General features: G+C 46.1%; 1 protein-coding gene and 1 non-coding gene across 2 annotated transcripts in view; one reads left to right on the forward strand and one right to left on the reverse strand.

Moving 5' to 3' along the window:
- The window catches only part of LOC115391977 (chemokine-like protein TAFA-5), a 43,022-nt gene extending 17,420 nt beyond the window's left edge, over positions 1-25,602 (forward strand). Inside the window, exons 2-4 of the mRNA XM_030096421.1 lie at positions 4,139-4,288; positions 16,032-16,159; positions 25,566-25,602. Coding sequence (XP_029952281.1) covers positions 4,139-4,288; positions 16,032-16,159; positions 25,566-25,574 — 287 coding nt within the window. The 3' untranslated portion in view covers positions 25,575-25,602. The remainder of the gene's footprint in view (positions 1-4,138; positions 4,289-16,031; positions 16,160-25,565) is intronic.
- Positions 16,460-16,531, reverse strand: trnaq-uug (transfer RNA glutamine (anticodon UUG)). Its single transcript has one exon. It is a non-coding gene; the product is annotated as a tRNA-Gln (tRNA).
- Positions 25,603-26,568: the final 966 nt, after the last annotated feature.

Below are 26,568 nucleotides of genomic sequence, written 5' to 3' on the forward strand. Positions count from 1 at the left end.
TAACAGGAAGAACCCTGCAGAACCAGGCTCAGAGGAGGAGAACCCTGCAGAACCAGGCTCAGAGGAGAACCCTGCCGAACCAGGCTCAGAGGAGAACCCTGCAGAACCAGACTCAGAGGAGGAGAACCCTGCAGAACCAGGCTCAGAGGAGGAGAACCCTGCAGAACCAGGCTCAGAGGAGGAGAACCAGGCTCAGAGGAGAACCCTGCAGAACCAGGCTCAGAGGAGGAGAACCCTGCAGAACCAGGCTCAGAGGAGGAGAACCAGGCTCAGAGGAGGAGAACCCTGCAGAACCAGGCTCAGAGGTGGCAGCTTTCTGCTGTTCCGGTTGGGGTGAGGGGACAGAAGGAGAAGGAGATAGGACAGACAGCTTCTTGTATCTACATACAGTTCATATGTAAACACAGGGTACAGAGGCTACAGGAGGAACAATCATCAGTGGCATGTAGCAATAAAATGAAATTGCATTGAAACGAGAGAAGGAGCAGAACTGGGAGCCGGTTCCACGTGGTAGAACCCGGGGTTCAGTAAACGCTCACACCCACTGGGTCCGGGTTCCTCGATTAATCAGTGGAGCAGCTGTTTATTAAGTTAACAAAAATGGAAAAATTACAGGTTTACATGACCTGAACAGATAAAAATGCTTGAATCTATAGAAAATTGTACTGTATGAATGAAACTTTGAATGTATCTATAAAGTGACCCTTTATATTCACCCACTATGGATTTAAATTATGGATACATTAAAAGAAGAATGTTGGTATGAATACATAAATGATTATAGATGGTCTGAAAAACATTGTTGAAAAACATTTAAAAAACAGGTCAAATATAGAGAATAAAATCTAAAACAGCAAAAACATCCCATGTTAGTGTTTGTTAGGAAAATATGGAACTATGAATATCTAAATGAAGCAAATGAAGATGTGACGAGTCTCAATATGGAAATTAAAGAAAAAAACTACAATATATGAATAAATAGAAGTGCATACATTAAATTTAAATTTAAAATGTAAATATATTTCAGCCTGTTTGTCAAACTGTATCTATTACCATAGCAGAAATAAGCTATATGTGTCTCAGTGAGAAATAAGAATGATAAAAAGTTATACAAAAAGATTATTTCATAAGACTGGCAAAATGTAAAAGAAAGCTTAGGAAATGAATCTGCATATATAAATGAAAGTGAATATATAGAAAATGTGTATGAGACAGACTTAAAATCTGATTTTCCACTTTAGACAACAGATACGTTAATGAATGTCTCCATATGTAAAAAGACCAGAGTTTACTGTCAAAGACTGAATATCATTTCAAGGTTTAATGGATAGAAATAAGTCCTGATCATATGGACAATACAACGACACTATACAGAATGAAAATGTGAATAATCATGTGAAAAATCCAGAATATTACTGGAGATACCTCCTGGATGACGATACATGACCCTGACTATAAAGCGATAAACAAAGATCAATATTTACATTGTGACCAACACATTGAAGTCTCATTTTATGACCTTCAGATTTAATACGGCTCGTCCTCGTCTCCTATAAAATAATTGCTGGTATCATGCAGTACATATAGTGTGTGTCTCGGGCCGAAATAGATTTGCAGGCTCGACACTTTTCGATGCAGAAGCACGGAGTCGCAGAGGAAGAGATAATCACAGGGCGAAGCGATGGCCGGTCACAGGCTGCACCTTCATGATTTCTCAGGGGATTTATAGATGTTTATGTACATAATGGAATTTATCACAGCCAGCAGGAGCTCGCCGCTGCGTCCCTTTTCTTTTTTTGCTCCGGCTAATGAAATAAATTGTGGACCGACAGCAGCCCTTCCAGCGCTCCGTCCCTCTTCGGTAAAGAGCCATAAACCTTCATTCCTCCCCCACAGTTCGCTGCACCAGCTGCTACTGTTAAAAAAATAAAACTTTCCAACCCCCCGAAGGTCACACGGCTGCTAAAACTGTCTCCGGAATCCTCAATGAGTCTTCAAACTCTCTGAGCGGGAAGCAGACGCATCTGGAGCTCCAACAAAAGATGTTTTAAACACTGAGCAACAAGGGAAATGTGTAGTTTCTATACCTCAACGCAATGTTTTGTGTTTCTACAGCAAGAAACCTTTCAATAAATAGAGTCGGGTTAAGATTGTCATAAAGAGGTTCAGGGTTCATGCTGGTAGACAGTACCAGTCTGTTTGTTTGTTTATTGGATGAATAATGAGGAAATAGATTTACTACTGCTGCTTTGTTGAATTGTGGCAATAATGGCAAATTGAGCAGTCTTACACTGTTGATGACCTTCACTCATTCACACACACACATTCACACACCGATGGAGGCAGCCGCCATGCAAGGCACTCAATCGATTCATTGGAATCAATGTGTTGCTGAGTGTCTTGCTCAAGGACACTTTGACATGTCTCAGAAAAGACATTTTCAATGAGTACGAGTGTGGTGAGTGTAGGAGTGGTTCTCAGCACGTGGCTGCTGGGCGGAGTCTGCATGTTCCACAGCATCCGGTGATGGATGCTCACCTGTGGCTCAGCGTGTCAGCAAGGGGAGAGGGAATTGAACTTACAACCGTCCAAGCAGTACAGATGATGAAGTCTCCTCTCTGACGGCTGGATTATAAAGAACTAAGGTTACTATAGAAAAGGAGAAAACCAGAGTCAGTCCAGTCACTGTGGGCTGTCTGGGAGATGAATCGCTGCCAGGATGAATCTCCATGAGCCACGGTTCAGTCGACCGCTGTACAGCTCCACGGACGACTCAGATGACTCACATCCAAACATATGTTTACTGTCAACCACAAGATGTCAGTCCTGCAGGCAGACGGCGGCTGGGTTCAGCGTCTGTGCAGAAACATCTAATATAAACATTACTGCACATGGAGCCGTGCACAGAAACCGACGGGGCTTTTAACGTACCAGTGTTTCTGACGTCCAAAGACATCTCCAGGCTTCTGCTCCAGATTAATCTCAGTGAGAGGTGTTGGTGAAGGTTATGAGGGTAAAACTAAAGCTAAGATTGATTTAATTGATAACAAATTAACTCCCAAACATTTTTAAATGTTTAATAAAAAGTAATAAATCACCTCTGTTCACACAGGGACGGAGTCAGAGTGCTTTCAAAAAGTTCCTCCCTTTGGTGCTGCTTTCAGAAACATTCATGAAGCTGTGTGTTCAGCGGCTCTGAGCAGAACTGTCGTGTAAACGGACATCCAAAACACAACGGAGGTCTTTCAGTCAACGTTCTGTCTTCATCTTTAGGTCATTCATTGGAAATGTTTTAAAGGCTCCTCTAAACAGATGGTTAGTTCTGAATCCTCCAGTAAAGAAGTGGATTAAATCCTGGGAGCTGAAGCTCATGCTGGCGCTCAGGACCGAGAAGCTTCACATGAACTGGAGCTGGAATGATCGACCAGCTGCTGTCGGAGGAAACGCTGAGTCCAGAGAGAGCCGAGTCCTCAGAGCGAGTCAGTCTTTAATGAGCTGCTGCTGCTGCTGCTGTCGTCGTCGTCGTCGTCGTCGTCGTCGTTGTTGTTGACATGATGTCACCACTGATGTTGCCCCTCCCCCCCGTTGCTCTGACCCCGCTGACCCCGGTCTCTCTGAACCGAGTCCTCTGTTCTCCGGGCTCCGAGGGCTTGGCCGGAGAGGCTCTATTGATGAGCTTCATCAGCATGCAGGAGGCGGCGGCTGCCTCTCCACAGAGACCCAGCTCAGGTCCAGGACGCTGCCGGCCCTGGCAGGCCCCCCTCCACCGCAGTCCGTTCAGCTGTACTCAGAGGTGATGCAAACGGTTTGGAACTGTTATTAACCCTGAGGACTGGGGATGGCCAGACACACAGTGGGAAAAGGTTGAATCTACAGACTGTTGAGTTACAAAGAAACTGATGTTTTCATTGAAACTGTCCAGGAACAAACCAGATGAGCTGTTTCTGATCATGTGAAAAGCATATTGTAAATTTGCTGTTAATTAAATGGTTTCTCAACTTTCTTTGCTAAAGTAACAAAAATCAAACAAGAAATGTCTCTTGCTTTTTGTTTTTTTGTTTTTTTTTTCTATCTTTTTACATGTGTCCATCACTGAACTCAGCAGCAGGGTTTTTGGTGTCTCCTCTCGCTCCTTCAGGTCAGCTGGTGGCAGGAACCTGTGAGATCGTCACTCTGGACCGGGACAGCAGCCAACCCCGGAGGACCATCGCCCGGCAGACGGCGCGCTGCGCCTGCAAGAAGGGTCAGATCGCCGGCACGACGCGAGCCCGGCCGGCCTGCGTGGACGGTAAGACGCCTCGCCGCCTGCTGACTGTTAAAGCCGAGAGGGACGCACCTGAGAGGACAGGAGTGGACAGTTATTACAATTTAGTTTGCACAGCAGATGCTAGGAGGCACTGAAAGGAAAAAAAAATAATGAAAAAAAACTCCCTTTTAACAGGAACAAACCTGCAAAACCAGATTTTCTGACCCTTTAGGTGTCATACTTTGAAATCCTAATGTCCTTTTTTGTTTTTGTTTTATTGTTTACAAGAGAAACAGATTCATGATTTCTTCAGATTTCTGTTTTTCCTTTGTGGTTCCTTCAGTTCTTCTGGTGTAAATTCTTCTGTGATCAACACACAGTCTCTACAGTATTACTACTGATTACTTGGCTTAATCAGACATTCAGGATTTAAAGGATCGCTGGATGATATTCTGTGAAAATGTCAGCCGGTGTGCAAACACTGAAGGTCAGTTTGCATCCCACACACACACACACACACACACACACACACACACACACTCACACACACTCACACACACACCTGCTGCCTTCCCCTGAATCCTGTGCTTGCTGCGCTGCGGAGTTCAGAAAGTCACAGCTCAGATGGGAACAGTTGCGCTGCATTTCATCAGCGAGCGTCTCCCCTCTGTCGCTCTCTCTCTGTGTTCCTGCCATCTGGAAAGAATGACAACAGCTGGAGGGACTCGCTCTGCTCCGCGGGGATTTACAAGCTCTCCTGGTGATTGTCTCAACACTTGTTTTTGCAGAGTAAAAAAAAGAAAAAGAAAAAAAACCCCTCTGCGGTCTCTCCCTGCTGCTGGAGCTTGGATGGGGAAGAACTTCAAACCCCGCCTCGTCCAAATTTAACTCCAGACGTTCTCCTGACTTCAGCGCCGATTCTCCACAGTCAGGACAAACTGTTCGAAGTGATCATGTCTTACACAACGTTCCCAAAACTGTACTTTCTCCTAATCAGCATAAACACTTGTTTCCTGAACAGGTGCGAGCTCTGCAGGCTGCTGGTTTTCATGCTAATTTGCTTTCTTCTGATGCAGCCAAAGCAGCACTTTCCGGCTTTATGCTACGTTACACCGCATGGTCCATGGAAATCAGGAGGCCGGCCCGGGACGAGCTTCCACCTCAACACAAAGCACAAAACACACCGAGAGGAACGATTTGCATGTAAATCTGGGTAGCTGAACACCAACATTATGGTTTCCCACCAAAGGTTAAAGGCTCATCACAAAATCTGCTGCAGTGACATGATTTCAGTGTTTCCTTCAGCTGAGCTTCAGCACTGTCCGTCACAAGCACCGCTCACCTGAAGCCTCTCGCCTTCAGACCGCCGCGGCACGTACACATGGGAAAGTCTGAGTTAGTTCATGACTTAAACCTGGATATAATGAGGCTGTGGAGCCTCAGGGCTCTGTGCTGGGCCCAGCACTAGATGTGCAGAAGATCACTGAAATCCATAGCTTCTGCCATGTCCAGTGACCAGCAGCAACATGTGTCTGTCAGTAGGGTGAGGAGTCGACTTGTTTTAGCTTCATCTTGTGCCAAAAAGGTGAATCTGCCCCCTTAGATTTAGTAAAGACAATTTATTTCAGTTAAGTTTAAAACAACTTGACACAGCTGGAGTTGAATTTTGGAATCAATTGTAATTTTATTTATCAGAGCTTGATTTCAACCTTTCTGCTGAGTTTGGATTTAGAAACAGATTTTTCTGGATGATTCTGTCTTGAATTTTCCCCTCATGTTAAATTTAATTCTTGCTTCCTACACAAAGGACACACAGAATCAGTGTGTTGGTAACAGTGAAGTAAAAGTGTAGTTCACTGGCGCAGCTGTGGAGCTGAAGAGTGAACAGCACAGGGAGGAGCAACACACCCTGGCTTCACACACTTCTGTTAATAAGAACGACACCGTGCAGGGAGTTAGCTTGCAGCTTGGCGTTACAGTCTGCAGGCTGGAATTCAGAGCATCAATTTCAAATGGGTCATTATGACGGAAAATATGTAGCCAGAATATAAACTCCCCTTCCACCCTGGAGTTATGGAGGTGAACTACTTCATGACACAAACTTCCTGCAGGCTGAGCCTCCAGGATGAAGGTGCTGTGTGTTCGCACTGCAGATGCAGTGTTATTTATCAGCCTTTATACTTGACCTTTGACCCCGTCTTCCCCTTACGACCACCAGAGGTCACCCTAAAGCTCACCAGCTGCTCAGTGACAGTGTTCACAATCAAACAGAAGAAAGTTTTCACCAAGTCTGTGTTTGTGAATTCAAACTTTAGCGAGACAAAGTGCGTCTGTTCATCCGACTGAAACTTGAACGTTTCTTCTCTCGTTTCTGTTTGTGCGGCTCGCTGAGGGAGCTGCTGTCACTTTGTGTCTGTTTAATGGCTGTTAGCGGCGGAGCCGAAGGTTCTGAAGTCTGCGTTGGGAATAAATAGGGTCGCAGCCGCCCGGCTGGAGGCGAAGGGGTTAAGACATGCTGTCAGTGATCAGAGCTGGTGTGAACGCTCTGCTGCTCTGGGTGGATATTTTCAGCTCCAGAGCGCCGCTGATCACTGCGACCTGCTTTCTCAGCTCAGAGGCTCATCATCAGCTTCCTGTTTCTCGCTCCCTGGAAGTCTTAGAAAGTGGAGCCAGAGCTGCTTTTAAATTCTGGGTGATAAATGCAGGGTGCTGAGAGTCGGTACATTTTGTATGAGATGTCAGGCGGAACAAAAACTGTAGCTGTTTGAGTGATGGAGGGAAGTAAAGATCCGCTCTGTCAGCTGTTAGCATGTCAGCACACAAACATCCAGGAGACACACGCTCCCCAGCAGGAGGGGGAAAAAGTGGATTTGTGTGCAGAGAGCTGAGTTAATATCCCTCCGTCTGAGTCCGTCTGACCTTTACTGAGCTGTTGATGGTCATGGACGGATGAGGCTCATTGGTGCAGATGAGGAGTGAAACCTGCTCCACCACACGAACCACTAGAGCCCAAAGTGCAACATTATTCCAGACTGCATCTGAGTAAAAAAGGTGTCAGAGTCCATCCTGGATTCCTGGCTGCTGTGTGTGAGTCTGCGTGTACCTGAGAGTAAAGCTGTCTGGGAACGAGGAAAAGCTACTGGATCTCAGAGCAATGGAAGAGAAGGGATCAGCGCTCAGGCCAGGCTCCGGTTCTGCTCCTCTGGACCACTGATGGTCGTCACAGTCAGAGTCAGTCTTTCTCCGGTCACAAAATGTACATTTGCTCTCCGTGAGCAGGATGAATCAGCAGTGCTGAGTCCAACGAGGTGAAAAGTAGAAGCAGGGGCTTTCCTGGAGTGAAGCACGGCAGAGGCATCATCATGCTGCGGTCGCACTTTATTAAACAGGAATAGTGTGTGTGTGTGTGTGTGTGTGTGTGTGTGTGTGTGTGTGTGTGTGTGTGTGTGTGTGTGTGTGTGTCTGTGTGTGTGTGTGTGTGTGTGTGTGTGTGTGTGTGTGTGTGGGTGTGGGTGTGGGTGTGTGTGTGATGTACTTCCCATAGTCAAATCATTTTCTTATTTTAAGTGCATGTGGACTGACAGATGGATGACTGGATAAAGGATGGATGGATTGATGGATTAAGATTTAAAAAAACTGAAGGTTCTCTCATGGTTCCTGTCAATATTCTGGAACAGACTGTCTACCATCCTGATAGACAGTCCTGCTTCACATTACTGCCATCCCCAAGTTTAAGAATGAAATATGGAATATCTTCTGAAAAAAAAGGTCTTTTCTGTAGAGAACTTATGTTTGACACCAAACAGCAAATAATAAACAATTTAAAACAGGAAATAATAATTGTGCTGTAAAGATGCAGAGAAAATTTCTGGACTGTGGTGTGTGTTCACCATGTGGATCAGGAGCCTCCGGCTGTGTTTTAGTTGTACGTATCTGTTTTTAGTAAAGCTACAGAAGCCTTCTAGAAATCTTCCTTGCTCTCTTTCCATCACTGCAACAGGCTGCTTGGTTGATGACAGCTTTCTGTTACCTTACACCCAGATGGCTTTTTCTTTATGGCGAAGAACAGATTGTTTAAAAAGATGATTTCAAAGAAACAAGACAGAGGGATACAGCAATCTGGGACCAATTTTGATGACTGGTTTTCAACTGAGAGAGACTGGTTTTCACACACACACACACACACACACACACACACACACACACACACACACACACACACACACACACACACACACACACACACATACTTATACACAAATGCATAGAAAATAACCAGAGTGCTGTCCATGGTGCTGAAACTACACTTTAATACAGTTTCTATTTACATTGGTTCAATAACATGCAAACTCACACACACATATTGTACATACACACACACGCACACGCACGCACACATACACACGCACGCACGCACGCACGTACACACACACACACACACAAGCTTTCTTCAACATAACTACTATATTTTGACTCTCACACTGTTTTCTGTCAGTTTGTCTGGTTCTAAAACTTTACTCTAAAACCCAAGCAACACACGATTTCAAAATGTTTGTGAATTTTAATCAGTGATTTACAATGAAGGCTTTTAGTTTTTGTGTTTTCAAGTCTTTTTTTTATCGAAGGACAATGCTTTTTTATGGACACTGTCGTGTCTTTTTGTCTCTGCTTTCGGCCTTGCTGTGGTCAGCAGGACGTCTTCCTCCTGCCTGGTCTGGAGACGTCCTCCAGGAGTCTGGTACACTCCTCCAGCCGTCGGTTAGTTGTCAGCTGGACATCTTGGTGGTGCAGTCGGACGGTGTCTTCCTGCCTTCTTGAGTCCTCCAGCAGCTGGCCGTGCTCCTCCTGCAGCCGGTTATGCTGCTCTTGCAGCTTGTCGTAGTCCTGCAGCCTCTTCTTTGCTTCCTCCCTCACTCGGTCGCACCCCTCCTGCAGGACGTCACACTCCACCAGCCGTCCCTCACATTCCTGCTGGCTGTCGAACGCGTCCCTCTGCAGCTGGACACACAGCATCTCCATGCTGTCCTTGTCTTCCTGCAGTTGGCTGAATTCCTCCTGCAGTTGGTGCAGCTCGTCTCTCCGCCGGTTGCACTCCTGCAGTGGGACACTGTCCTCCTGCAGTCCGCCGTCTTCAGGCTGCCTCCACTGCTGATTGTCCCAGGCGTCCGTCTCCACTCTGGTAAACTCCAGCTCCACCTCCATCAGCTCCACGTTGCTGCTGGCTTCCTGCAGTTGGATGTTTCCCTCCTGCAGGCGGTGGAGCTCCTCTTGCAGACGGACATACTCCTGCAGGGGGACGTAGTCGTCCAGCGGTCCACCGTCTTCCGGCTGCCTCGTCTTTGGTTTCTGCAGGCCGTGAAGCTCCTGTAACTCCTGCTGCAGCAGCTTCTTCTCGTCCTCCAGCTGCTTCCGTTCTCTCTCCAGTCTCTCCTTGTCCTGTCTAAGTTGGGAGTTCTCTCTCTCCAGTTTGGACTTTTCCTTCTCCATTTTGCAGAACTCCCTCCATTCCTCCTCGTCTTTCTGCTGCTGGGTTTGACGAGGATTGGCAAATCCTTTCTTGCCTCTCTGTGGCTGCCTCTGAGCCGTTGCAAAGTTTACTGCTGAATTGTAGCAAGTCTATGGAAAACCTATTCTATTGTATGTTCTGTACATAAGAACTTGAGTGTGTGACTGATACACTGCTCATCAGTCCCGGTGGAAGCTGGGATTCGATCCAGCAGCCTGTGAACTGATGGATCGATGTTTTTATGCAGAATATTACAAAGATGTCTTCACAAAAAAAAAAAAAAAAAAAAGAGGAGAACTTTTACTTCAACAACAGAAAAATTAGAAAAACAAAGCTGAAGAAGCTTCTGGACAGTAAACCATCTAGTAAGAGGTTTCAAACACATTTTAGTTCAGGCTCCGCATTCGGCCCAGTTTCATCCTGAGTGGTTCAGACCAGGAACATCATAACCTTTAGTCTAAACTTTGCAGTTATTCTTTTGTTGTGACTCTGAGTAAACATGATGAAAATGTCTTTTTTTTCTCAGTTACTGAGTCGTTCCAGAACTGGAGGACATTTGAGCTGCAAAATGTTTCAAAATAAATCTTCTCTTTTTCAGTTTTCTGTTTCGTATTCATCAATATTAGATGATATGAGAAGCTTGATGGCTCTTCTCAGGCATCAAAGACCATTTTTATTCCATTTTTTTTTTTTTTTTTTTTATTACAGGTTTGTAAATTCACGCCTCCTTGTGTTTGACGGCCTTGCTCCAGTGGAAGATCTGCAGATGTGTTTTTCTGTCTTCAGGTTTGAATACCTTTTGAATTGTGTTCAGGAGTTTTCTGTTCTTCTTGACCTCACATTAAAAAAAAAAAAAAAAGAGCCAAACCAGATTTTTGAGGCTCCGAAAGTCCTAAGTATAAAAAGAGCAGATTTGTGCGGCGGATCCGTCTGGACCTCGGTGACCTTTACTCTGCTGCCGCATGTTGACTTTTCTGTCCGTTTGTATCCGAGGAGTCGCTCGCCTTTCTTCCCGCCGCTGCGCCGCCGGATTCCTCCGGCAGTGCTTCGACCAGCGGACGCATCAGACTGCAATCACTTCTTATCTGTCCCCACATCTCCCAGATGTGTCCCGAATGCTGAGGATGGCGCTGAGCGGAGGCTGGACTCCGGCTCAGACGAAGCTCAGCGCCCCGATAGAATCAGTGCGCTTCATTTAGGACTCAGGTTTACAGACGAGTTTCTCCTCGTGATGAAATGAAAACCATTAAGAAGAGCTCAGAGGAACATTGAAATCAAGGACGGCAGGTGTTCTTCATACTTCGCGGCCGTTTGCAGATGATCTGAGTGTGTGACGCTTCGCTCCCAGGCGGAATGGAAAGGGCAGGGAGGCGGTGTGTTCAGGGACTCCCCAGTGTGTTCGGAGATTTTCCCTGAACTGGAAGAGATGTTGATTCCTGAAGCAACCTCAGAGGGAAACAGAAAATATATGAAATAAGAGGACTAAAGCTAATCACAGGGATTTTCTTTTCGATTCAACAGACATGTAAAATCAAGAAAAAGGGCTTTAAAGCAAGGCGGGAATAGCTAGCCCTCTGTCCAGCTCTGGAGATTAGAGCTTCTGTTCTTCTTTCTTGCCGGCTCCTCCCGGTCCGTTCGTCTCGTTCCTCCGGAGACGAAGCGCCGACCCTCCTTCTGGACACCGTCTGTGATGAATGAAGCCATTACAGAGCGGCCTCCTCTCATCTGGGATAAATGAACTGTGCTGAGCGGCGGCGGCGGCGGATGGATCTGCGGCGCGGCCGTTAATTCATCAGCGCTCGCAGGTGTTCAGGTGTTTACTGATACCTGCGATTAATCCACCGCGGCTCCATTACGGCATGCTGGCTCCTCCGCTTTCATTCGCCGGCTGGGTTGGGTGAGGCGGGGAGGGAAGAGGCGTTCAGGTGTCGGCTGATGCTCCAGGAACGGCGTCCTGCTCGGTGACAGGCCTGCGTTCCTCTCCTAAACTTAGCAGTGAGGCCTCATTTACTCAGAACCTGCTCGCTCATATTAATAGATGCTGCTTCCGGTTTGTCTGCGTTCTGCAGGTGATACAGTAAGATTAATTCACATGCGGAAAAGAGAATCTGAATCTCAGCTCTGTGATATTTAGACAGTGTTTATACTGAAAAAAGATCTGCTGGTGTTGAGATTGTTTCCATATTTGTTAACTTGTGTTTGCCAAAAAGTAAGCTGACAATGTCAATTACACATCTAACATATTTAAACTCAAACTCTGCCTTTAGAAACCTAACAGACTCATCACATATGTCCTTAATATTCCTTCATCTACCCATACAGGGTGATTGTGTACCACGGATGGAGAATCAATGCTTTAAAAGACTAAGAATTAACTCCTGGCATCAAAACCATTTCACTGAGTGAATGGAGTTGTGCGGCGGAAAAAACAATAAACATGAAATTTGATAAAACCTGGAAGATTTTGGTGGCATTTCATGTTTCAAGTAAAAACACACGGATTTCAGATGTTTGTTTCAGAGAAGTCGTACATTTAGTCTGTAATGTTCTGAAAACGATGGAGAAAGGCAGAAATGCTGAAAACTTTCGACTGAAGTGAAACCTCACACACTCTGGCATGTGGAGAGCGACACGCTGTGAACAATAGCAGTGGGAGGACAGATCTCAAAGTTCAGTTGCTGTTATTTCATTTATTTGTTAGTTCCCAGAGGGAAGAGTTCATTACCGAAGTGGCCCAGGGAATCACAGTGCACGGTTATTGGACAAAACCAGAATACACAGAGGGAGGTCTTCTCAGTCAATGCTGCCCAGTGTGGCCTAATCAGGTCCCACTGAGACTTGAACTCGGATTGCTGGATTCAGAGTCCAGAGTGCTGACCGTTACACCATGAGACCCTGCTATTAGCTGACCTCAACTCCAAAACTACCAACTCTACCAAGACTGCGTGGACAATGAAGCTCAGACGCTCAGGTGAAGCTGAAGGCTGATGAGTGACATACAGGAGCGTCAGCACCCGGCAGCCACGAACTCCGGAACAGATAGGACCGCGGTACATGATCAGGGCAACTTGACAGGTGACGACAGATCATTTATCACTTCTTAGCAAGATCATCACTCACATCAGTTTAATGCTCAGCAGAGGAGATAGGCCATCTTTTCCAACACTGTTAGCAAAGTCATCACATTTTGACACAAAACTGGCTTTTCAGAAGTCACCTTTGAGCAAGAACTGACTAGGACCTCACACCAACACTTACAGAGTTCAACTAGCAACAACACGTTAGGATTAAAGTTGTAGCCTTTACTGTTCTTTTTGTATTATTATTATTATTTTCACATGTCAGGCGATCACCTTGATTGGTCCATTTCAGACGAGAGGAGACAGCAGCGAGTTTAGATCCTCATCACATGACCCTGGTCCTGGTCCTGGTCCTGGTCCTGGTTCCAGTCCAGATTCTCCTGGACTTGGTAGTTTCAGAATTGACAGTCAGCATAATAACAATCCAACTCGGTGTTCTGTCCATAAGAATGTCTGTGTCCATCCATCCATTTTCTACCGCTTATCCGGGGCCGGGTCGCAGGGGCAGCAGTCTCAGCAGAGAAGCCCAGACTTCCCTGTCCCCAGACTCTTCCTTCAGCTCCTCTGGGAGGATCCCGAGGTGTTCCCAGGACAGCCGAGAGACATCGTCTCTCCAGCGTGTCCTGGGTCTTCCCCGGGGTCTCCTCCCTGTGGGACATGCCCGGAACACCTCCCTAGGGAGACGTCCAGGAGGCATCCTAAACAGATGCCTGAGCCACCTCAGCTGGCCCCTCTGGATGTGGAGGAGTAGCGGCTCTACTCCGAGCTCCTCCCTGGTGACTGAGCTCCTCCCCCTGTCTCTAAGGGAGCGCCCAGCCACCCTACGGAGGAAGCTCATTTCAGCCGCTTGTATCCGGGATCTTGTCCTTTCGGTCATGACCCAAAGCTCATGACCATAGGTGAGGGTGGGAACGTAGACTGACCGGTAAATCGAGAGCTTCGCCTTTCAGCTCAGCTCCTTCTTCACCACAACGGACCGATACAACGACCGCATCACTGCAGACGCTGCACCGATCCGTCTGTCAATCTCACCTACATCCGTCCCCCACTCGTGTGTTGTAATCGGAAAGTTGAATTGAACTGCAGGCCACCTGGAACGGGAGGCCTGCTGCACAGTGGAGGAGCATGGAGGAGCCGCAGAGGACGGTCGCTGTTTGCAGCCCATAAAGACACAACCTTTGTAACTGTGTCACATATATTCTGTATGATAGTCGATGCACTGAAGTATTGTATTTTTAAATGAAATTCACAGCTCTCACATGCTGACCACTGTTTGTCTCACTTCAAGAAGAAAATTCAGTTTGAATGTGTCTGGATGTTCACATGAAAGTAGTCCTGGGAATTTAGTTATATAAAACCTGATTAATTAGGAGCTTTTTGTTTAAATCCTCACATTTTATTTGCATCTGTGTTTCATTCAAGACTGAACATTTTGACATTCCAAATTATTTTGCTGAGAAAATTCACCGATAAATGAACTTTTCACACAAGAAAATGCTGTTTATTTATTTAGGTTTGTTGAAATGTGACAATAAGTTTAATATCAGCTTCATGTTTAACATTGAGGTGATCTAAAGAATGGAACTTCTTGGTGAACAGTTCATTTTTTGTGAAGTTTGCACACACCCATGCTCTTGTCCTCACTCCCATCACATAGTTGTTGAAACAGAATCTTTTTTTCCGCCGGACCAGGAAACACTCACTCAGCCGTTAGCTGCTGCTGCTAGCAGCTTTGTTCTTAGCTTCATTACTGTCCGGTACCATACTGTGTCTTCACCCATAAAATCAGCAAAATGTTGAAATCACACTTATTTATGCTTTTGCTCGTTGGGTTGTAGGAATTCAACCAGCCGCTCCTTCTCTCATCTCACTGCCTTGTTTACAGGAAACTCTCCTTTGATTCGTTTCTGTGTTTGAAGCTTCCTCCTCCAGTGAGGAGCTTCTCTTCTCCCCTGCGTGTCGTCCCCCTCCGCCCCTGGGGATGGCGGCCATCTTTAATTAGATGCACATACGCTCTGGCTAATTACAGACAGATGTTTGCTCCACGCTCTCCTCCTGACATTAACAGTGTACGCTACTTTTTAGTCACAGTAATAACAATAATGATCTGAACGCCGCAGTGGAGCAACCTTAGCACTTCATGGATCTGGATACTCTTTTGAGGCAGACAGTCAAACAGTCCCATATATTCACCATGAGGACCAACATGATGCCGCTGTGTGTTTGCATACAGATGTTGAAAAACAAGCTACAATGTGGAGGGCCAAGACCTAAGTTGATTTAGTTCCACTCAATAAAAACAAAAAAACATTTTCTCTTGATAAAACAGAAATTTGAGTTGATTCAGTTTTTAGTTCAGTAGGTAAATAACCAATCTGTTTCATAAACTGTGAACCACCAAATTTGCGAGGTAAAAAAAAAGAGCCAAAACCACACACAGTGTGACCATTTGGGATGTAAGAAAACCAATAACGACAAAAAAAAATTCTCGGTCAGTTTTTGTTATTGAGGCATATTGATGAAAGGACAGCAGTTTCTGTCTTCACAGGGAGACGTTGAGGTTTAACTGATGGCGGTTTTATGTGAAAATCGATGAAATCTTGCAATCAGCCAAAGTGTGATGGGAAACCGAGCTTGTGCAATGGAAGGTTTTAAAATATATATATAATGATTTAATGACTGAATGAAAGTGCATGTGTGTGTTTCGTGAGCTGATCCACTGAAAAGACTGAAAAGATTGAATCTGACACATAATACTGGAATTACAGCAACGACCTGTCTGATTTGCTTTGGTCAGTTTTTAATTTCCTCTGAGGTGTGAAAGTGCTCTGCCTTGAGCAGAAATGCTGCTGTTATTGTGATGAGAGACGTTTCCACAGCTGGCCCGCTGTCACTTTTGTTTGTGGACTTTGTCATGAGACGTTTTCTGTTTCTGCTCTTTCTTAATTCCTGCTTTTTCTGTCTGAATCCCCTCCATTCCTACAGCTTTAACTTCAGATTTATTCATTCGTGGTGTTTTGATAATCTCCTCCAACAAAACTCCATGTCGTTATATTTCCGTAACATTTCTGTCAGATATTTTCATGAAACAGAGCATATTCCTTACAGAAGACTCACTTGGTTCGTCCTGTTTGATTTCACTCACTGTGTCATTTGGAGCTGATAACCACTCATGCCTGGTCCGCTCTCCCTCTCTCAGTTCGCATCGTCAGGACTCGGCAGTGGTGTGAGATGACTCCCTGTCTGGAGGACGAAGGCTGTAACCTCCTGGTCAATCAGTCGGGCTGGACCTGCACGCAACCAGGGGGGCGCGTCAAGACCACCACGGTGAGAACGCCTCAGTCAGTCGCCTCAGACGCCCGTCGGCTCCACTCAGTCCACGACACAAAGTGATGAAAGGAGATCTGAACTTCTTCACTGTGAACAATCCCCAGTCTCACTGCAGCCCTTTACATGACAACGAAAAACCTTTGTTGTATTTTGGACATAAGTTTCAACGACAACGCTGCTCTGAGCCACAGAAAACACTCTGACTGAGGGTAAAGCCCCTTGCAGAGTTGGCCCATTAGTGGACATCCCCCTCAGGGATCTTCCCACTAAGCAGGGCGCCACCACGTGGACTGAATGAGGTCTCACTGAGACTTGAACTCAGATCGCTGGATTCAAAGTCCAGAGTGCTAACCGTTACACCATGAGACCCTGATACAGTAGCCATGGACTCTAAAACGGCCAAGTTCCAGAAGAATCTGGACTGGGAGACAGGAAGACGTTGCCACTGTTGTCCATCTGCTGCGCAGGTGCAGGACGACTCACTGCGGCACTGTATTAGTACGGGAAAGGTGTGTTTTCTGGAGTCGAAGAGTTTTGAAAACGTTGCGTTTTCAGTAGCTCTGGTATGTAGACAGACACCCAGAACCCACCAGAGTTTTCTGCTCTTACTTAAAAATGTTGTCATGTAAATGGGGACTGAGACTGTCGTTGAAAGGGTGAAAAAAACAAAATGTTAAAACGTGAAAAAACTAAAAAAGAAACAACTTATTGAGCTTTGACTCTTTCTTGTATCACATAAACCTTTTTGAAGCTTTCTCTAAAACACACTATGAGATGCTTTTTCTGCAGTTTTATTTCATCTTTTGACTTCCTGCAGTTCACCACATGATCATCTCCTGTTGATCACCTGTTGCTCTTGAGAATTCCAAAGCAAATATATGAAAGTGAAGCTCAGACCTGCTGCCTCACGTATTCCACTCTGAACTGACACACACTTTGTATTTATGGCCTACAGCTTAACTCTTTAAAGCTTTTAATTAACCCCTGTTGGATTTTTCTCTAGTTACTTTTACTTTGAAACACAGGAAACATTACTTCTTCTCTGCACTTTAAGCTTATCTCTGGTTGTGACCTGACCTCTGTCTGCCTGCCTGGCTCAAGCTCCACAGGTGTGCGGCGCAGGTTGATCGTGAGCTTTTTCTCTCAAACCAGATGTTGGCAGCCCTCTGACAGATGTGAATCGGAATAACAGGACTCTCTCTCTCTCTTGTCACCGGCAGCGGTGGGCATGAGAGACACACTCCTGCGGTTCACACACAGTTCATCCCTGAAAGCTGCATGCTCGTTCAGCAGGCGATCTGATTGTGTAATGTGATGGAAATGATCACGCTGTAAAGAAAAAGAGGCAGGAAGCAGAGCTGCGGAACATTTGTTTCAGTTTGATTTGACGGAAACACGTGATCCATCACTCCATCCTGTTAGACTGGAACCAGCGGTCTCATTCCGACTTTTTAACATCGTACCGTCTCCAAACGGAGACGCCGCCGCTCCGTGTTAGCATGGCAGCCTGCGTGTTGAGTGAGTAATCGTTTCCTGCCAGAACCCTCTCCTCACTCTGTCGCACTTCACGGTGGCTGATTAGTCCTCTTCACTTACCGAGTCTCAATCACTGTTTTCTCTTTGGACGCCGTTCCTCATTTCTCTGGACGGCTCCGGTGATGATCTGCTCACCTCCAGCGACTGAAAACCGTCAAACAGCTTCATCAGCACTGCAGGACCTCCTCCTATTGTTGCCTTCATGGCAGAAAGTTCCTGTTGCTTCTTGTGATTTTGACTGAACCCAGTGGCTGTGGCTCAGTTTGCACAGCAGGTGGTCTTCCCGTCACAGGGTCAAAGGTCTGGTTCTGTTGAACCCAGAGTGTGTGTGAGCAGTGGTGTAGTCGAGTGAATATCCACCTATTTTTCATCGAGTATAGCTGACTGATAAATTTTACTGAAAGTCTGTAATCATTAGAAAATACTACGAATGGATTTCCACTGAGTAGAATCATCTTACCCGTGATCAGTGCAGTTTCCCTCTGCATTACTCTTAGCTTACCTTCTGTTGTGAGCTGTATTAAATCAACCTGTGTATTTATTCTTGCACCAGGACAAATCTGCCCTGAAATTAAATGTAGTTGTTAAACATGATCTGCTAACGGCCACAGGCGGTCTACCTGTGGATGGACTCGGTTAACAGAAGTCTGAGACAAAGTCGGACTCATTTGTCGAGTTAAGTCCTGCAGAGCTGAGTTGCTCCCTGAATCCTCTCCTATTTCTGAGCTTATAGTGCTAAATGTTCCCTTCACTGTGCGAAGAATGGAAATTTAATCTGTCAAAAAGTGTCTTCTATTGTTCAGATGCCGGGTAACCTTGAGCTAACGCCGCCCAAGAGAGAGGAAACACTCTCAACATGATCTCCAAACTCCCAGAGACTCAGACAACCTCCGTTTGACATCAATTTGACATTTCTATCGTTGTTTTATTCTCAGGGAAGACTCTTCCTCTAATCCCTGCTCAATCCCAATTTAAAAATGGGATCATCAGCTCACGAGAGCAGAGAGACACAAAGGAAAAGGCTTTGCTCATAAATCAGTCAGGATCGCTTTAGAAATACGTCCCAGTGATGGAAATGAATTTCCGGCTTTGAGACGTTTCACATCTTCCTTCTTTTACCTGCACATCAACTTCTGTTCACACATTTATCACAACTTGCCTTTCAGATTTTATTTTTTAAGTAAACTGCAGGTTTCATGTCGCTGTTAATAATAAATCAAACAAGCTCAGCTTTGCTGAAACGTCACAGTGAAGCCAAACATTTTCAGGCATGAAGGAGCTCCTCAGAATAAAAGAAATGGACTAGAAAATAATCTCATTATGGTTTTACATACAAACATGGTTTTCATAACCAGCAAGCTTTCAAAGGCCTTCCATGGTTCTGCTGAGCTCCAGATCCAGTCCTTGGGTTCAGTTTCTGTCCTCTGACCAGCAGGTCGTTGGTTGGTGTCAGATCCTCTTAGATCCGGCTTGCCAGATGGTTCAAGTGAAAATGCAGTTTGTGTGTGTGTGTTTGTGTTTTGCATCCCTACAGCAAATTTTCGAAAATAATTTCACGGTTTCTGCAGAACTGGCAGAAATGCTGAAAATGATGCAGTTAGAAAATCTGAATGGAAATGACCAATTTATTTAGATATTAAAGGTGAATTGAACCTTTATTTTGCTTTCGGTTGATTAAGACGCACATATTCCAAGATGGCTGCAAGCGTTGGATTTCAATTTCAATCAATCAATTTATTTTTGTATAGCCCCGTATCACAGCAACAGCTGCCTCAGAGGGCTTCAAGATGTTACATTGGTCGGTAAAAGTAAAAACAGTGAATAAGCCAAGATTTGAGCCAAGACTTTTTATTTAATGGAAGCCTTGTTAGAAATGTACATAATGAAAAGAGTGGACATACGGATGTATCAAAATGTTGACCTTTTCAATGCCGTAGCATCAAAGGTAATCAAGAAAGAAAGAAAAGAAGCAGGAACTTGCTTGGAGTTTGTTTGTTTCTGGTCGGTGTAAAAATGTCACTGTTCACTTATTTCCATGTAAACCTCGATTTGGAAATGCAAAGGAGAATCTAAAGACAGAACATCATGTAGACGAGGCCTGGAGGAATCACAGCAGCCAGCGGTTTGTTGAAAGGGTGAAGCTCTGTTGCCTCCTTCAGCTCAGAACCAAACACAGAGATGGAAAAAAGGAGAAAAAAAAGGGGAAAAAAAAACAGTCATTAAAAAAGATCTTCAAACAAACACGCTGATGTACTAATGAAGGACGGCAGATCTCATCGCCTCGCTGGAAGCCAAACGAGACGACAGCAGCCTCGTGTGAGTGGGCGGTCCAACATGGAGCCGCTCTGTTTACACCGGCGCTCAATTAAATCCGCCAGCGATCAGATAACACACGACGCACGATTAGCCACGAGGAGGTTCACAGGCTGGTATCGACACACGCGGCGGACAGGATTTAATTAGCGATGTACGGAACACAGCAGCCAGTCTGCATGGAGACCCTGGAGCCTCAAGAGGCGCCGTCCCTGCACCAGGCAGGAGCCGGCGAAGGACGCAACGGCCACAGAGTCTAAAGATCCAGTCCTGCTCATCAAATTAGAGGCTTTTTCTGAATTCTGGACCAAAATTAAACTCAAAACTCAGAGTTGAGGCGTGATCTCTTCTTCCAGCCGTACCTGTGTGTGTGTGTGTGTGCGTGTGTGTGTGTGTGTGTGTGTGTGTGTGTGTGTGCTTCACAGCAAGGCCGGATTTCAAACACCGATTAGAAAATGTGGTTTGTCTCCACTCCTCAGCGTTTGAAGAGGCCACAGCTTGCAGTATTAATGATGCGCTTGCTGGCTTGTTTTTGCTTTGTGAAATAAATGTGAAATAAATAGAAACAGGCCTCTTTGTTTCTCATCGCCCGGCGCAATTCATCATAAAGCAATTATGTGGGAAACAAGGCCGCCTGCTTTCCAGTTTACTCCCAGCTGTGGTGTTTATCATGGAAATAGCAGATAACACACACACACACACACACACACACACGGAAAGCCCGTGGTAACTGATGGCTGCCACTGCAGAGCTGTAATATGATTTAAAGTGACGCTAACGAACAACACGGCGAGGCTCATCTCTGTGGCTGCTGCCGCTTTAATTTGTTTTTAATATTTTTGCTCACTGGAGGCTTTGTGGAGGACGCGCTCTGCTCCCATCGCCGTCTCTGGTGAGATCGGCTTCTTCTGTTGTCCTCCCGCTGCTGCTCTGTGGGTTTTGAGGTTGGTGGAGTTGTGCGTGTGAAGAGACAGCAGATGGTGACGCTCCTTTAAAGATGCTCTTTTTAGTTGTTTTTGACATCTTTTTTCATAAAACAGGAGTCAGACTCGCTCAGCATGCTTTAAGGATCTGTTCACACGACACAGGAAACAGGAAATGTTTACAAGAAACAGGAAATGCAACTTTTTGAAAACAGTTCTGGAACCGTTCCGACTCAGTGGAAATACTCTGCACCACAGCAATAGAAAACTTTCAAGTTTAAATTTAAAGGTTTTTATGGCTCTATTTTACCGGTCCGGCCCTCTCCAGATGAAACCGGCGCCTGAGCTGAATCCTGTTTGACGCCGCTGGTCCAGAGGGACGTGGTGGTGCTGGCGGATGAATCAAGCTGTCGCTCTCAGCGGCCCGCTCCCCAGAATCAGCACCCGGAGCTGTCCGGTTCCTCCTCCTCGCCGTGTGCTCACGTCGTCTGGACGGGCCGCCTGGCGTTTCCACGGCTCGTCCTCGCCTCTGTTATCTGTCTAAACACCTGGCTGCGAATTAAAACCTCTCCTCCTCCGAGGAACGCGGAGAGAGCGAAGCGTGACAGGTGCTGCCTTCTCATCTTCCGCTTGTAATTGATCCCATTGGGCCGCGCGGCGTTAGTCGGAGCCAATCACGGCGCCCGCTTTAAACTGCTCGCGTGAAGCCAGCAGCAGGAGGAGAGACAAGTCCTCCGGGATGTTCAGCAGCTCTGATAACCGCTCCGAGGCGGCGGTGCAACCCCCACAGACCCCAGATCAGCTGATATCAATCAGGAAGTGCTGCAGCTCGAACGAAGTGAGACGAAGAAGTCTAGTTTTGTCTTTTCATGTTGCCTGAAGTCAGAACTTCCTCCTCATCCTCTGTTTACCTTCAGGCAGTGATAACGCCGCCCTGGCGGCAGCAGAGAGGACAGCCGGTGGCCTCAGGAGTGATCTTCCTGGTTTTTAACCTGGAAAAGTTCCACCTTTTAAGTTGTTTTTCATAGAGTTGTGCTTTCAGTGGCTCTGAGCGCTGTTGCCATGTAAACAGACAAAAAACTCAACGAATGTTTTTTGGTTTTCACGTGAAAACAGGCTTCCGGAATGTCTTTGGCTGCTTCAGGATCTCAGTTTGAAAGTTCAGAAGATCCCATCAGGTCTGGGGGAAGTGATAAAAGTTGGTTACTGGGAGAACACCGTGCTGGGCGTTCCGTTCGTAGCGTTGGCAGACAGTGATTACAGGCTGTGCTGCGAGGGTTTAATCTGCCATCACTGAGGTGTGATCAGGCGTCGCGGCTCTGGAAGTGTCTGACTCTACCGGTCCCTGCCGGTATCACAGCGCCGAAGCATCCGCTGAAAGCCGCCGTGCTACTTTGCATCTGTTTGTGGTGGCGGCGAGAGAAAAGACAGAGGAGCAAATCACAGTCTGCTCAATCAGACAGAAATCCAATTCTCCTTGGAGAGAAGGGCATTTGTTTGCTTCAGATGTGAGCGAGCAAAGATGCAAATCCAGGCTGTAAATATCCTGTAAATTGTTTTTTTGGAGGTTTTCAGGACATGAAATATTTCAGCTTGTTTTCACTTTGCTCCCTGCTCAGCTAGAAACTGTTGGTGGGTAATTCCACAGGAATGAGAGGAGCAGAGAGCAGTGGTCAAACAGCTGCGTCAGGGAATACTGATTCATCTGCAGAAGTAAACATTATTCTGCTGAGGAAGGCTGAGATCAGACGGAGTCCTACTGGCTCCCGAACTGAAATGTGTAAACTGTTTAGCGTGGCAGTGGAAGGACGGTCGCGGCTGCGGTTACCAGTAAATATCTGCTGCTACATGTCAGGCTGTAACTGTGCTGTTCTCGGCTTTGCCCTCCGGACGGACAGCAGCAGAGAGCAGAGGAGCTCAGATCCTACACACACACACACACACACACACACACACACACACACACACACACACACACACACACACACACACACACACACACACACACTGTTTCTGCTCCCGGTTCCTGTCGGATCACGGTGACAGCAGCTCTGATGGGTTTGCTTTGTGTGTTGTTTCACTGTCCAGCGAGCTGGAATGACTCAAACACGTGTGGAGATCAATGCATGCTCGAACAGCGGATCCTTCACCCGGCGAAGCGACAGTTTATATTGTTTGTGCACAGGTGTGTTGTGAATTCTGCTGAATTCTGATAAAACAGAATTTGCTGATATTGTGACATGCTGACATACAGTCATTTGTTTTCCTGGACATGCATTAGTCAAGATGATCCGTATATGTTCTCCTCTATTGGGTTCATATGTCGTTCATTACCATTTTAGTATTTTGTGTGCGCTCTCCTCTTTGCTGCTGCAACAGCAATTTAATATCTGATCTCATTTAATCTAACTGAATGTAAAATGCGTTGACTGAAAGACACAGCCTGATCGTGTCCAGGCCCGGTTGGCCTCTGATGTACCAGGTCTACTCGCTGCACCTGGAGGCCCGTCGCTCGTCTCTGATGGATTGTGGGATTGTGAGGGATTGTCATCCAGCACAGACGCCTCGATCTCAGTTTCTTTTAGTTCGCTTTTCCTCTTCCTGTCCTGTAAAGCGGTTTCACTCTCAGTTCCATAGCAGACAACATGAGAAACGGACACATCGTCACCTCGCTGTTTAATCAGCGGAATGCGGCTCGTCCTCACCTGACTCCTGCGGCTTTTTTAGGATTCCAGCTGTAGTCAAACAGGACGGACATGAATAATTCAGAGACGAATGTGTCTCAGAGGTGTCGCTGCCGCCGCTTCTTCCTTTTCTTTTTTCAAGAGTCTTCACCTGGAATCAATTACAGGAGAGTTCCTTTCTTCGTGGCGGTGACAGAAATGAAGTGTCCCAGCTTCTCAGGTTTCACGTTTTTAATCTCGGAGCCTTCAGGCGGACACGTCCACAACATGAAATATAGATCCTGGCGGTGTGGAGGAACGAGCGCTGAACAGAGGCAGGTCCTCGTCGAAACAAAAACATGTCAGCAGGAGAACAAATCAAAGTGCCCTGCTGAAATGAACCATCAGCTCTGATTCATCAGCAAAGTGCTGCTGAATTATCAAATGAAAAACACACACACACACACTTTTAAAATACAGAGATCAAGTCCCTAAAATACTCCCTTTCCTGAGCTTTCAGCTCATAAGAGTTGAACGTTCAGGAGGAAGTTGGGATACTGTGTTAGATATAAATAAAAAGAGAATAGTGAGATTTGCACATCTCATAAGCTCACATTTTATCCACGATAAAACATAAACAGGTATTGAAAATTAGACATTTTTTGGCATTTCATGGAAAATATTGGCTCTTTTGAATTTGAAGATTGAACTGAGGTCAACAAAAGAAGCTGGTGTCAAATTACAATGGGCAGTGGATCCTTGTTAGGATGTTAGTCATGACTTCCTGAAGCCTTTCCCGTCAGGAGGAAACCGGCGTGGAAGGTTCACACAGCTGAAACGCAGAAGCTGCAGCGGCTTGTTCGGAGCTGAGAGGCTGAATGAAAGAGCTGCTTTAAGATGAAGAAGGATTTCTTTGAGCTGTCGATCATCGAAAGCCACTGAAGTCGAGCTGAAGATGACTGAAAGAGAGCATCATGGAAACACTTTCCTATTATTTGAATCTTCTTTAAAGACCGAGGGCCTCTTTTCATGTTTTGCTGCCACTTGTGAATGTACAAGAGGATATTTTACCCCCCCCCCCCCCCCCCCCCCCCCCCCCCCCCCCCCCCCCCCCCCCCCCCCCCCCCCCCCCCCCCCCCCCCCCCCCCCCCCCCCCCCCCTCCTCCCCCCAGCCTGTAAACTCCCCGTGCTGTCAGTGACTCTGGGCTGAGCAGGAATTCGAGCACGGTTCTTTTAATTGGACGCAGGACTGTGTGGGTTTTAATTCAGCCGGCTGCGTGAGGCTCGCCGTCTCTAATGAAGCCCAGCGGAGTCTCTGAAACGGAGAATCTCACCGACACCAGCTGGTTGGAAAACATGAAGCTGAAAGTCCAGCTGAGCAGCCAAGGACAGCTTTGATTCTGGGAAAAGAGATGCTCTTTATTTACTTTGAGGCCACCGTGGTTTAATGTGTTTCACTGGAATTCCTTGCATCTTCCTCTGATATGCTCTCAGTTTATAAAAACATGCAATTGCTAAATTTCTCTGTATTTGCATCAGAAGCAGCGACGTCGTGGTCCCTGGAGAAGTGACTATACTTTTTATTATTGCCTTTTTTTTTGTTTAAAGCAGCCCAGTTTCATTAACACTGGCCTTATGTTGAGATTGTCGTCATTTTGCATAGAAATTATTTGTTTTGCAGAAATATTGACTTTTCCTCTTGCATACTGTGCCACAACAAAGAAAAACTCTAAAGTTGAAGTTTAAAGGTTATTATGACGCTCTTTCACCAGTCCAGCCAACCGTATATGGAACTGGTCTGCAGTGGCCCCTGAGCTGAAAGAGTCTGAGCTACGTCCGGGTCCCACCGGGGAGTCCAGTCGGGCTGTGGACTCATTTCAAAGACATATTTAAAGAAATGGACCTGTGAGTCTTCGGTATGCTGCTCTGAATGTCTGTCTCCTGACGCTGCCTCTGTCCCTCCTCCAGGTCTCCTGACAGTGACGGCGAGGACAGGAGGACCAGCTCGCACCGTCCATCGCCCGCCATCAGCTGCTGGAGGCCCCCCTCCGGCCGGAGCCTCGGGGCCCTCGGGGGCCAGCGCTCCCCGCTTCACGCATGTCGGGCGAACTGCGGAAACCGTCGCCTGAAAAAGCTTCTTCTCTCCCAGAAGCCCCAGACTCTGCGTCCTCCAGTGGATTACAGCTGCTGGACGGATCCCCCCTCGTCTGGCACAGACCCCGCCTCCATGTTACAGACCAAAGATGAACAGAGCGGACAGCAAGACGTTTCCAGAGGGGCGGAGACTCTGAGACCCTCCACACACACACTGACACACACACACACACACACACACACACTCTATCATGTCCCTGTAAAGAAATGAACTGGTTGTGATATTAAACAGTGAATAAAGTTGGTTTTCAGACCAGTTCAAAGAATGAATCCGACTGAATCCAGATGAAGCTTTTAGTGTTTGTCGGTCCAGCTGCTCCACATCCGTCTGCTGCAGAACGTACAATAAAAATATCAAATGGTGTATTTTTATGACAGAAACATCTTTCTGCCCTTTGGACAGCCAACTGGCAGCATATTTTAAAAGTTCCCAAATCACTTTTTTTTATCTACTTTTATATTATAACTGTTTAGACAGATTCTTGTGAATGGAACCTCATGAAATTCAAACTCAAGCTTTTTTAAATCATTTGGAGTGAATATAATCTTCAAGGTGCGAATCAAAGGAAATTCATTTAACTTGAATATAGAAAAGGAAATATGATATTGGCCACTCTTTTTGTGTAAAATTTATTTACAAACCAGTGACAAAAATAATCACATTTATCTTCATGGGCAGGACAGAGACCGAGAAAAGGAGTTTTTAGCAACCATACAACAACTGCTACTTACTGAATCATAGTAATCAATTAGCAAAATGACAAAATCATTGGTACAACTGAAAATACTTTAAACTTTAAAACAATATTTTCAACAT

The sequence above is a fragment of the Salarias fasciatus genome, chromosome 7, assembly GCF_902148845.1.
Source record: "Salarias fasciatus chromosome 7, fSalaFa1.1, whole genome shotgun sequence".
Lineage (NCBI taxonomy): Eukaryota > Metazoa > Chordata > Actinopteri > Blenniiformes > Blenniidae > Salarias > Salarias fasciatus.